The 13,914-nt window shown below is 36.3% G+C and overlaps 1 protein-coding gene across 1 annotated transcript in view; it reads left to right on the top strand.

The window, feature by feature from the left end:
- The window catches only part of LOC101592694 (serine/threonine-protein kinase tousled-like 1), a 68,040-nt gene extending 54,653 nt beyond the window's left edge, over positions 1-13,387 (top strand). The window contains exons 7-14 of the mRNA XM_023719172.1: positions 569-650; positions 3,061-3,152; positions 3,232-3,321; positions 3,472-3,641; positions 3,890-4,025; positions 8,463-8,574; positions 9,348-9,455; positions 13,211-13,387. Of these exons, the coding sequence (XP_023574940.1) occupies positions 569-650; positions 3,061-3,152; positions 3,232-3,321; positions 3,472-3,641; positions 3,890-4,025; positions 8,463-8,574; positions 9,348-9,455; positions 13,211-13,387 (967 nt within the window). The remainder of the gene's footprint in view (positions 1-568; positions 651-3,060; positions 3,153-3,231; positions 3,322-3,471; positions 3,642-3,889; positions 4,026-8,462; positions 8,575-9,347; positions 9,456-13,210) is intronic.
- The last annotated feature ends 527 nt before the right edge of the window (positions 13,388-13,914 follow it).

Genomic DNA, 13,914 nt, shown 5'->3' on the forward strand with positions numbered 1-13,914 from the left:
ATTTATTTTATTTTCTCCCCAGCCCCTGAATATAATTATTTTAATCATATGTCATTACTGTGTATTGTGATTGGTCATAACTCTTAATATAAAAGTATATATTTCAAGAGAATTGATTTCTGACAAATAAGTAGATAAGGGATTTTATATCAAGACAGTGATTGTTAGGTCTTAATGAGAATACAATAATTGATCAATATTCAACTATAGAAGTTAAGCATTATAAGCACCAAAATCCTTAAGACAGATCTATAGAGAATGAAAAGAATTGAGTATAATTTGAAATTAACAGCAGAGTAACTAAAAAAGAAATAGATATGAGTTGAATAAGAGAAACTTTGTAACTGGGCTTGATGGCACGTGTCTATAATCCCAGCACTCTGTAGGCTGAGGCAGGAAGATCATGTTCAAGGCCAGCATGAGCTACACAGTAGATTCAAGACTAGCCTGAACTTCATAGCAAGACATTGTCTTTAAAAAATTGAGAGAGAATGTAACTTTAGTATATAAGGAACTTTATTATGTGTCTTTTAATGTGTCTGAGTGGACTTTCTCCCCTATTTTTAAGGTTCAAAGATCACCCAACATTAAATGAAAGATATTTATTACTTCATCTGCTTGGAAGAGGTGGCTTTAGTGAAGTGTATAAGGTAATGTAAATTTTATTCTGTTCTCACCAATAAGAGTATTAGTGTGAAGAATTAATATTAAGAGTTGTGGATAAGAATTACTTGTCTTGGGGCCGGGGAGATGGCTCAGTGGAATAAGCACTTCCCTAGCAAGCGCAAGGGTCTGAGTTCAATCCCCGGTTCCGCCAAAAAAAAAAAAAGAATTACTTGTCTTTTGTTTGTTGATAATTATGTTCTCATTATAATTACTAAAAAAAAAGGTTTATTGTGGTTTACATTGTCTATCTTTAGAGTCAAAACACCATCCTTGGACTTATTTGTACATCCCATTTTGTCCTTTGAACAACTTCTAACTTTATAAATAAGACTGAGACTCAGAGAGTAATAACAGAATCACTGAGCTAAAAATTTTGTCTGACTCCAGAGAGAATAATCTTTTGTGTGTTTTAGTACAGAGTCTATAGGGTCTCACTCAGTAGATTGAACTCATAATGATTCTCCTGTTTTCAGCCTCCCAAACTCTGGGATTACAGGCACGCACCACCATGCCCAGTCTCAATTGCCCGGCTCAGCAAGCCCCAGGGGCAGGGTCTGCACGGCAAGCCAGGGATCGAACCCCAGCCGTTGCGCTTTGCCTAAGCAGGCGCTTTAGTCTGCTGAGCTATCTGAATAGTTTTAACTGCTGCATTCCTATGTCTTGTCTGATATCGTGCTTTTGTAATAAAAATCATTTATTACAATTATGGAATTGTAATAAATTGTACAGTTTATTGTACAATTTATTGCAATTTTACAATTATGTAAAAAACAGTAAACAGTAATTTACTGTTTTTTCCTTTGCTACATATTTTTGGGTTAAGTTGATTGGGTAGGGCCCTGGGGGGTTTTATTAAGCAAATATATAACTGTTAAATTGTCATCCTTGGCACCCCTCCCTTGGGGGTAGGCTAGGTTCCAAACCTGGCCTCCTGCATATTTAGACAAGTGCTCTATCACTGAGCTCTAATGCTGTTCTTCAAGTGTGTTTTTAAAAGGATACCTTTTATGTATAAATCACAGTGAAACTTAAATTATTAAATATTTTTAAATAGCCTTCAGTGTTTTTGAAGAAGATGAATTATGTACAGCTTTAAAGTACTGGTCATACAGTGTCTTAATTTAAGAAACAGTGAACAAATCTAGTGTAATTCTGAGGGGAGGCAAACAAGGAAAATTGAAGACAAATTGGGTATTAAATGAGATTAAGAAATATTGATGTTGTTACATCTGATATTTCCTGTTATTGATAAATACTGGAGAATTTATGAATGAAATGATATATTGTCTGGGATTTGCTTTAAAAATGCCCCAAGAGAAAAAAAAAAAAAAAAAATGCCCCAAGATAAACACCTCTATGTTAAGTTTTCTCCTTGATTCTTTTTTTTTTGTTTTTGGTGGAACCGGGGATTGAACTCAGGCCCTTGTGCTTGCCAGGGAAGTGCTTATTCCACTGAGCCACCTCCCCGGCCTCTCAAAAATGCCCCAAGAGAGGAGGGAAACAAAGCAAACAAAACGCGTGAAGGAGCTGAGGATGTAGCTGAATGGTAAACAATTTGCCCAGAATGTGCAAAGCCAAACAAATCATGATTATAAAGCAACAGATAAAATACTAATGACAGTATTTTCAAAACAGTATAGTGCATACATAGGGGCTTATTATTTCTGTATATAATTTGGAAAATCTTATAACAGTATAGATTTTTTTCAGTAATTGGAAAACTGCTAGGAACTTGTTAATTTAAAAAAAAACAAAACAAAACAAAAAAAAAAAAAAAAAAAAGAAGTTGAGATTGCTAACAAAAGACAAGGCTTATTTTAACCAACCCTCAAGAAAGCATTGCAGCCATCCTTTTTTCTGGCTGCTTACTCCTCCTGCCAGAATAGCGAAACAAATCCATATTAAAAACAGATATAGCCTTACAGCTTTATCTTGAGTCAACATATTGGCATTTATAAACCTTGATTGTGGAAGTTCACATTGAGGTTTTTTGCTGATTTATTACCATGAAATTATATCTCATTTATTTTGTATATTTGTTGTTTTCAGTACTGGGGTGAACCTAGGGGTGCTCCAATACTGAACTACATCTCAACCCTTTTTTTATTTCAAGACAGAGTCTCATTAAGTTGCCCAAGTTGGCTATCAGCTTATGATCTTTCTTCCTTGCCCTCCCAAGTAGCATGGCTTACAGGCATGTGCTAGTGCATCTAGCTTGTAGCTTACTGCTAATAATAGTCTCATTGAACTGTATACTCTTAATGAAGAGGATTGTTAAAGATTGTAGTACTTAACTCTCATTCTGTATTATAAAATGCTTCACCAAGATTTTTTTTAAAAATCCATTTATTCAGTTGGTCTATGAACATACCTGATTTTTGCCTTGAACCCTAGGCTTTTGACCTGTATGAACAAAGATATGCTGCTGTGAAGATCCATCAGCTTAATAAAAGCTGGAGAGATGAGAAAAAAGAAAACTACCACAAGTAAATATTAATACCTTATGGTTTTTATATACTGAATTTTTTAATCACCTTGGAAAATTAATATACTTTCTTCCCATAGACATGCCTGCAGAGAGTATAGAATACACAAAGAACTGGATCACCCTAGGATAGTTAAACTATATGACTATTTCTCCTTGGATACAGATACGTAAGTGACTAAGGATTTAACTTTTGGTAAAATAAATGTTTGTTTTTGCTTTCTCTGTCCTTGGTAATGATATGTTTTCCATTTCTCCATTGTAATTTTGATTACTAGATAATAGTTACATCTAATTATTTTTCTCTTTTCCTATTGTAGGTTTTGTACAGTGTTAGAATACTGTGAAGGCAATGACTTGGATTTCTATCTGAAGCAACACAAATTAATGTCAGAGAAAGAAGCTAGGTCTATTGTAATGCAGATTGTAAATGCACTAAGATATCTCAATGAAATCAAACCTCCTATTATACATTATGATCTTAAGCCAGGTAATTAATGAAACATGTTGGATAATTTTTTTAAGCTCTAAGCACCATAGTTTTATGAAATCATGTTAAGCTGTCTGTAAACATGTGCATAGATCTTATTTGTTAAACTTCAGTGGAACACTAATAGAATGAAAAGTGCTTTTATTGTCATATTTAATATGTGTATATACTTTTTAAAAGTTAATTTAAAACAACATTTTAGTGTTTCATATTTGTATAATAAAAATAATTTTGTATTTTATTCTTAGGCAATATCCTTCTGGTAGATGGGACAGCATGTGGAGAAATCAAAATTACTGATTTTGGTCTGTCCAAAATTATGGATGATGATAGCTATGGTGTAGATGGGATGGATCTAACTTCCCAAGGAGCAGGCACTTACTGGTAAATATATTTCTAAAAATATCAGAATTCCTGTATTAGCTCCAGTATTTTCATAAAAATTTAATTCTATTTTCAGGCAGTCTTTGATATTATTGTCCTGAAAGTATTAGCCTCTGGGCTAAGAGGGAACGTACTCTGGTTAGTTCGTTCTTCTGTTCTTAACTCAAATATCAGCAAACTGGAGAGAGAATGACTTGTCACGTAAACTTAGTGTCTTAACTATTCTAAGTAAAAACTATAAACATCAAACCTTCTTGGCTGGAGAGATAGTTCAGTGGCTTAAGCACCCGCCTGGTGAGCACAAGGTCCTGAGTTTGATCTGTGGTACCACAAAAAAAAAAAAAAAATAATAATAATAATAATAATAATAATAATTAAACCTTCTCTGTAGAGGTTTTGTAGTTTTAAGTTTTTGAGAGAGATGGATATCTTACTCATTACAGATGATTTGTTCTATTCTTGGACTTGGGTTTGACTGAAGTCCCTTTTAAGGACTTCATATATCTACATCTAGATAGACTTAAAAGCTATCTTAACGTCACCTCTTCAAAAACTGTACCTAGGTGTTTACAAAAACTGTCACTGTGAATTTTCAAACTTTCTGTCAAATTCATCAAAGTAGAGAACATATACCATAAAATTTCAAAACATTTCTCAGAATAAGTTTAGCAAAAGGAATGAATTGTAAGGGGAAGAGAAATGCCCTCCACCTCATTGATCAGAATCATGAGTATAAACAGGATTGGGCCAAAATTACTTGCTCCACAAGATCTCACAGATCTGTATAGATTTTACTTTTCACAGAGAGGAATTAGTCACATTAGGTATACTTTTGAAGCCATTTGAAAATTCTGCTTGTTAAATTTCCTAGCAATACAGTGTCTAGATATTTAAAATTTCATATTTGAAGAAAATAATAGGCCTTTCATTGATAAAAACAATTCTAGCCTTTGACTTGATTTCAGGATTAGGAAAGGTTTTCTACCACTAGTGACTCATCTCTGGAGGTTCATTCAAATTTATAAGCCCCTAATAGTCTCACTGAATAATCTTCAGACTTTTTCTTTTAGTAACAATAACAAGCCTTATAGGTTTCTTTGTTTTTTGTTTTGTTTTGTTTTGTTTTTATATATTTAGTATAGGTTCTCACTACACAGATTGGACTCGTAGTGATCCTCCTGTTTTCAGCCTCCCAAGCGCTGGGATTACAGGAACGCGCCACCACGCCCAGTCTAGCATTATGTTTTTAACAAAGTCTTAAAATACTGCTTAAAACAAGGGTCTTCGGTAGATCCCTGAACTACAGAGAGTCAGCTTGAAATTCATGTTCTAAATATGAAAATCATTTCTCCGCAGGACATTCTCATTATATGTTTCCATCTCACCCTGGCCTCACTAGTTCAGGACAGTACAAAGAAGTTTCCCTCTTACAAGTGGTCTTGAGACAGGGTTGCTTGTTTTAGGGGCTGTACAAAAAAAGATTGCAATGGAATTTTCATATAGACGCATGGAATGTTTCCCAGAGAAACAGTGCTTCCGAAAAATGATTAATTTCTACAGTCATTCTGATTACTTAACTGTATATTAGGAAATTGTGATGGCCTGTCCATATTTTTAGAGTACATGTATAATGCTTTTGTAAGTTACCTGACATCTCCAGAAACTTAAAATTATGTCAACATTACTTAGAAGAAGATCACTTTTGTCTTTTCTTAGTTTGCTAGTGTCTATTGTAGTTCCTCACTAAATCCTCATGGGTGCTTTCCCCTAAATATCTTTCCTGTCTGTTCTGACTTTGTATAGGGTTCAAGAGCTGTGCTTGTTTCCATAAATTCATAGATGCCCAATAATAGGCCTTTCATTGATAAAAACAATTCTAGCATTTGACTTGATTTCAGGATTAGGAAAGGTTTTCTACCACTAGTGACTCATCTCTGGAGGTTCAGCTTTATAGAAGTCCTTTGTCTTTAAGAGATTATTTAACATCTTGATGAAACCTCAGTGATTTTTGTAAAGTGAGTATCAAATTTGAGGTTTGTTTTTTGTTGTTGTTGTTTTTTTGGTTGTTTTTTTTTTTTTGTTTTTTTGTTTTTTTTGGCGGAATCGGGGATTGAACTCAGACCTTTGCACTTGCCAGGCAAGTGCTTATTCTACTGAGCCATCTCCCCGGCCCCTAAACTTGAGTTTTTAAAAAAGTAGATTCTCACTTAACTATATTAGTCCTTTTCATGATTTTAGTTCATCTAAATTTTGGGAGTGAGATTTTCCCATCCCTGATGGATCTTTTCTACTTATAAATTGAGATGACCAATTTATTTTTATCCTTACATTATCAAAAATACAAATTTATAGAATGGGTGTGGTGGCACATGCTGTAATCCCAGCACTCAGGAGGCTGAAAAGAGGAGGATCACTGTGAGTCTGAGCTGGGTAGTGAGACCCTGTACTAAATTCAAGTTTAAAAAAAGAATTTATAAATAGCATTTAGTAAATATTAAAAGATAGCATTTTTCAATACTAGTATATTTCAAGCACTGGTCGTGAAGAAGAGTTCCTTGCCCTGCTCACAGTCTTGGTGTAACCATCAGTGCCTTCAGGTAGGCACCACTCTGCCCTGCCCTGGCAGAGGGAGGCAGCAGGGAAAGGAAGAAAACAGCACAGGCTTGGGGAGGCCTGGCCTTGACAGAGGAGGCACTCCCCAGGTAACACTGAGTGAGCAGGTAAGACACAGAGACTCAGCAGCACACAGACAGAAGAGAGCAGTATGAGGAAGCCCGGCCGTCTGAGAGTTGAGGAAGGGAGAGACTCACAGGGAGTGCAGAGTTTGAGGTTTACAATGTTGCCAGGATGGATCTTTTGGCATGAGCAAGAGATATGTGGATTGTCTTTTCAGTTCTCTGCAGGTTATTGAAATGAGAACCATGTGATGTGATATACACAGCATGACCAGAATAGATGGTGAATATTTAATATAAAAATATTCTTAGGGGCTGGTGAGATGGCTCAGTGGTCTAAAGCACCTACTTAGAACAAGCTTATGTAAAGCACAGGGACTGCGGTTCAATCCCCCAGCACCACATGCCAGCCAGCCCCGTTCCTTGGTGGGCTGAGCTGGCCACACACACACATATAAATAAATAAAATTTTAAAAAAATACATTTTTAGCACAAGATCCTTAGTTCAATCCCTGGTACGGGGGAGGGGGGGTAATATATATATATATGACTTTGCTATTCATCCCCTTAGAATGCACCTCCTCTAGACTTTGAATGCACCAACCTCATTTTTCTTGCCACTTGTGAAGCAGTTCTAGAAGTCCTCTTTTATGGATCTTTTATGACCTGTGATCAATAATATGGTGAGTGGTGCTGTCAGATACCATAAAAACATTACAGCATGGTGAACTTGTAGCACATGTGCCACAGAGGGTGTTTATATCATTGAAAGTTCTAAAAGGTTTGCCGTTACTGTTATGTGTCTTCATTTACTTTTTTCACTGGATTTTAGCACCATGTAAGATTTCTGGGGTTGTTTTCCCCAAATCAACATGACCATGTCTATGAAAGGTAAATGTTTTGAATCCATTTGGGACATTAAGGCATCCACAACCATGCAAATAAAGACATAAAAGAAAACTTTCAGAACTGCTTCCGAAAGTGGCAAGAATGATGGAATAAGTGTGTTCTGCATGAGGACAAGTATTTTGAAGGAGATTAATGGCAGTAGGTTTTACTGAAAGGTTTTTAAACATTCACCATATTTTTTAAGAACTGCTTATAGTTCAAACAATTTAAGAGGGATGAAAGGATTTTCCTATTAAATATTGAAGTCAATATTATGATTTTTAATGATAATTATTTATGTAGCTCTGTAGAGATGTTACTAGTACATTTTATCACAAAGTTGTGTTTTGTTCTAGAGTTAAATGATGAAAGCTGTAAAAAAAAAAAAAAATATATATATATATATATATATGATAAAATTAGGTGTTCTAAGATATTGAATGTTTTAGAAAGTTTTAAATTAAAGATTGTTGGGGGGCTGGGGAGATGGCTCAGTGGAATAAGCGCTTCCCTGGCAAGCACAAGGGCCTGAGTTCAGTCCCCAGTTCTGCGCCCCCCCCCAAAAAAAAAAAGATTGCTGGGCTGGCCAAATAGCTCAGTAGGTTAAAGCACCGGCAAGCAGGGGCTCAGGGTTCTATCCCAGGCCTGCTGTGGCAGCCCTGTCCCTCTGGGCCTGCTGAGATGGGAATTGAGATTGGGCATGATGGCACCTGCCTGTAATCCCAGCTCTTGGGAAGCTGTAAACAGGCAGATCACCACAAGTCTGATCTAGTAGTGAGACCCTGAACACCCTGTAGACCCTCCCCTAAAATATAAAAATAATTATAAGGTAATTAAAGATTGTTAATATGTAGTATCCTTTTCTTTTTTATAGGTATTTACCTCCTGAATGTTTTGTAGTTGGAAAAGAGCCACCAAAGATTTCCAACAAGGTTGATGTATGGTCAGTTGGGGTCATCTTTTTTCAATGTCTTTATGGGAGAAAGGTAAGTTACAGCTATATTGAAATAAATTGTTTAATTTTTCACTACTTAATATTAATTTAGGTCCTTCCAAGTAAGGCCAGGCCTCTTGATTTCTTTTTAAGTTTTCCACATATCAGAGTCAGAATTACTTTAATGTCATGGCACTTTACTTTGGTAAACGTGGCTTCTCCCTTCCCATCCGCAACTGTTGGCAGTGCTAATATTTTCTACCATTAGGAACACAGGAGTCAAAACATTCTTCCCTATCCTGTAATCTCTTTGCTTTGTCTAACACCTACTACCATCAACCTCTACACACAGTTCAGCCTGGGCATAGTTTCCCCCTTGACTCCTGAGAGAAATACTGTCAAACTGAGTCTTAATTATTTGTATACCTCTTTCTATATTGAAATAATAAATATAAGTTACCATAGATATTGTCTGGTACATATCCTACTCCATCTCTAATCACTGTGGGGAGGGAGGTTAAGGGACTTGACTGAAAGGTCACAGCACGTTAGTGCTAAACCCAGATTTCTGGCTCCAACTTACAGATCTTTTAATTACTTATATTGCAGTAGTATTATTGTCCCCTTTTCACAGTACTTTGTGACATAGGCTTTCATAGCTGGCTATCAGTTTTAATCTTGCTTCTGTGAGATTGTATATCATCTTTCAAATAACTGAAGACAAGACTTTAGAACACGATTGTTTGAGGGGGTGGTTCACTGATTAGATCTTTGAAATATTTTGTGAGATAAATTTCTCAACATTTTATTTATTTATTTTTTAAGCCATTTGGTCACAATCAATCTCAACAAGACATTCTTCAAGAAAATACAATATTAAAAGCCACAGAAGTCCAGTTCCCTGTAAAACCAGTTGTAAGCAGTGAAGCCAAGGTATTAAATTCACCTAAATACATTTTGTACAGTAACTTTCAATTGTGCTTGTAACATGGTAAGTACTTACAGAGGCAGGAGTTGCCACTGCAGGGTGTATGACCAACAGGGGCTGGTGATTTGCTCAGGAAAAGAGCTGTTTAGCATTCATTTGTGATAATTTTCATCATGTAAGTACCCAGGTGCTTCTAATTCTTTTGCACATCTGCTTAATTTGAAAAGGAGAAAAATCTGGGAAAAATCACAAGATCTGGGCCCATCATTTCCTTCATGTCTTTTAAAATAAACTTAGGTTAATACTGACCTATTTAAGTATATAAAAATAAAAATAAACTGGGACTGGGAGGCTGAGGCAAGAGGATCAAACTTTAAGCCCAAACTGGAAAGTTTTTTGAACTTAAAATCAATCTCAAAAAAAAAATTATTAAAGAGGCTGATAATCTATTCAGTGCAGTCTTTTGGTTCAATCCCAAGTATCACCAAAAATGTTCAATAACTTCAGTTTTTATATACATTATCTTTTATAGAACCTTAGGAAGTAAGTGCTTTATTCTGGTTTTGTAAGTGGGAAATCAGGCAGCCATAGCAGAAATGCCTGTTGAGAATCTTACCAGCCTACAGGAAGCAGAGCATTGGCTCAGAAATATCCATTCCTGCCAAATACCAAATTAGTATTCTTGACCTCTGAACTGTTCTGTACTAACTCTTAAGAACTAATCCAGTTTAAGCCATGTGTGTCCTGTATCTGGCCATGTTGTGTGTCTTTCTAATAAAATAGTGGGAAATAAAACTGTTTCTAGTAGCAAAAATTTTTGATGCTACGTATCTTCTTATATTGATCTTGTTGGCCTTTTTTGTTTGTATTTTTACTCCTGCTTTGTCATACTTTCACAGTTCATTTCGCTGCAATTCTTTTGTGTAGTCTTTTAAAATCCATAAGACAAGAGGGCCGGCCAAATACCTCAGCGGATTAAAGCGCCTGCTTAGGCAGAGGCAGAGACGGGTGGGGAGTTTGATTCCCTGGCCTGCCATGCTGGCCTTGCCCCTGGGGCATGCTGAGACAGCGATTGAGACTGAGCGTGGTGGTGCGTACCTGTAATCCCAGTTCTTGGGAGGCTGTAAACAGGAGGATCACTATAAGTCAGATCTATGCAGCGAGACCCTGTACATCCTGTAGACCCTGTCCTAAATACACACACACACACAAAAAATCCATAAGACAATTCCTTGAAGTTCCTGTTTTTTCCTGTTCAAATCATACAACCTAACTTCGGCACTATACAATTTCTGTATTTCTGTTTTTCTGCTATAGTATAGATAAATGCTGATAGATTTTTTTTTTTGGTCATAGTATCCTTCATAATTGAAAATGGCTGAATTTCGTGTAGTCTCTATGAATTTAAACTGTCCATTTCATTCCTTAAACGTTTTTCATTGTTTACAAGTTATTTCAATGATGATTAGATTTGGCAGAAGATAAATGTAATGCTATTATTTTAAAACGTGATTTTCATAAAGTGTAAACATTACTTCTTTAAAACAGTACCATTATCTAAATTTTGTCGCCTTTTCTGTCTGCCCTGCATCAGTGAGAACAGAATTTCATGAATTCAGTTAAACAAAACTCCATTTATTTATTTTTAATTCTGACAAATACCCTTAATGAGCGGAAGGCACCACTGGGAGGTTCCATGTGGCATCTCTGTGTCTCACCCAGGCTTTTCATGGGTTTGTTAGTCACCATTTTGGTGTCTGGAGCCCAGAAGGATTGGGAGAAGGGTTCCACAGAGGCATTTCTTTTTAAACCCTTGTCTCTGTAGAATACTCTTTTGTCAAATGTTTTCCATAACCTGGCGTGGATATCTGGACTTTGTCTTCTTAAACTTAACTTTGCTTTTGAGAGCCTTTCTTGGCCTCCAATTCTGCCTCTCGCTGTATCATTCACCTTTTTATTTATTTATTTTTTTCTGTCTTAATCATTTTCGAAGTGGACTTTGAAACAATTTGTTAAAACCCAAAGGAGAGAGGCCCACTAGAGCATCAGATAGACTGTCCATAACAGTGTGAGCTAACCACAGCAAAATGCTGAAAACAGCTGGATGGGTTTTTTAGAAAAATGTGTTCTTAATGAATTTTAAAGCAAAAAGTACACAGAATGGTTACTTTTAATGTGACTGAATGTCTGCTTAATGGTGTTTATCTTACATGTTTATATGTTGCAGATGCTTTAATTTGCAAACCTATGTGGCACGTAGGTATTTCAAGATTAAGCTAAAGTTATTTCTGGTGTCACTAATAAGTGAAAAAGTTATCAGTTACCTCTTGAGAAAATTTTATCTGATTCTCCCCCAAAATTGAATTTCACAAATACAATACTGAAAGGACTCAGGCAAAGGAGAACATAATCCTTGATTCCACTTATGCAAAGTTCAGAACAACTGAAACTCAAGTATATTCTGAGGAGTCATAGTAGATGGTAGTCTGGTTCATTTGGGCACAGTCAGGGCCTATAACAGAAGGGGCTTGAGGAGGATTTTGAGGTTCTAGGAATGTTTCTTTTTTCTCTCTCTCTTTTATTATGAATTTAGGACAGGGTCTATAGGGTATACAGGGTTTCACTACGTAGATTGGACTCTTAGTGATTCTCCTGTTTTCAGCCTCCCAAGCGCTGGGATTACAGGTGTGCCCCACCACGCCCAATCTCAATCACTGTCTCAGTGCACCTTGGGAGCAGGGCCAGCATGGCATACTGGGGATAGGACCCCACCAGTGCTTTCTGCCACAGCAGGCACTTTAGTCCACTGAGCTATCTGGGCGGCCCTGTTCGTTTTCTTGATTGTTTGCTAGTTGCATATATTCACTTTGTGTTGTACTTTTACAGTTTGTGTGCATTTCTAAAAATATATTTTAATAAAGACATTTTAGGGGCTGGTGAGATGGCTCAGTGGTCTAAAGCACCTACTTAGAACAAGCTTAACAAAGCACAAGGACCTTGGTTCAATCCCCCAGCACCACATGCCATCCAGCCCTGCCCCCTGGTGGGCTGAGCTGGCCACACACACACACACACACACACACAAATAAATAAATAAATAAATAAATTTTTTTAAAAAAGATATTTTATATACTATATTGGAAGAATAGAAAGCAAATATGTAATCCATTATTTAGAGTTTTAAAAATTATTGTGGTAATTTTAGAGTTAGTCTAGGAAATTAAAAACTGTGAAATGAAAGTAGCAGGTATTATCTTTGCCTGAAGAAGACTGTATTGTACCTTCAGTAGTGAGAATATTATGGCTAAAAATGACATCTTACCATTGGCCGAACTGAACTATTGACAATAGTGAGATGAGTGTGAGAGTATTGTTTAGCAAAAGAAAAATGCTAGAAAAAGGGAGCCTTAGGAATTTTGTAAGCAGTGATGCAGCTTTCTAACAATCAGTTCCAAGGAAAGCAGTAATAATTGAGACTGTAATATAGCACTAGGGGCCCCGAGTACAGAGTTGAATTGAGAGAATTTTATTGCTACAAATTTTTAAGGTATCAATTTCAATAAAATGAGGTCTGGGACCAGGGAGATAGCTCAATGGCATAAGTGTCTTCCTGGCAAGCTTAAGGTCCTGAGTCCAATCCCCCATCCAAAAATAAATAAAACTGAGGTCTGTTTATAGTCTTAAATAGGATTCTATGGATTGATTTTAGAAGGAAAAAAGATCATTTTAATTGCTGACTTTTTTTTCTTTTTTATAAAAGGCCTTTATAAGACGCTGTTTGGCATACCGAAAAGAAGATCGCTTTGACGTGCACCAGCTGGCAAACGATCCATACCTTCTCCCACACATGAGAAGATCAAATTCTTCAGGAAACTTACACATGGCTGGGCTGACAGCTTCTCCCACACCCCCTTCTTCAAGCATAATCACTTACTGACTTTCCTCCAGGATTGGCATGATATCTTTGAATTGCTTCCAGATGCACACTTGAGTTTTGAGAGCATTTGAGTGTTGTTTTGTTTTTTACACAGGACATGGTTAAGGACTGTTTGTGAACTGAATTTCTTCATATTGTTATTTGTATGAGAGTGGATCATGGACAGTGAATAAGTGTACACTTCTCACGTTCACCTTGAGCAGTGAAGGATGGCTGCCTGTTGCACAGAGATAGAAATACCATGTTGAGATAGAAGAAAAATGGGATTGATTGTTTATTTGGGGGAACACTGTAAATAACGTTTATAATACTTAAATATATTTGATTGTTACTAGAGAGTTCTAATATGAAGGGTAGTTTTTCATTATTTAAAAACACATGGAAAAAAATATGAGACATATTTCTAACACAAGAACTACAGTGCCTGGATACATTCTTCAGCATTCAGCAGTTAATCTGCTGAAACCAAAGTAAGAACTGAATGACAGTGGCCGTTGTATTTTATAATAGAATGTGAGAGTTAGAAT

This window comes from Octodon degus, unplaced genomic scaffold, assembly GCF_000260255.1.
Source record: "Octodon degus isolate 3935 unplaced genomic scaffold, OctDeg1.0 scaffold00065, whole genome shotgun sequence".
NCBI lineage: Eukaryota > Metazoa > Chordata > Mammalia > Rodentia > Octodontidae > Octodon > Octodon degus.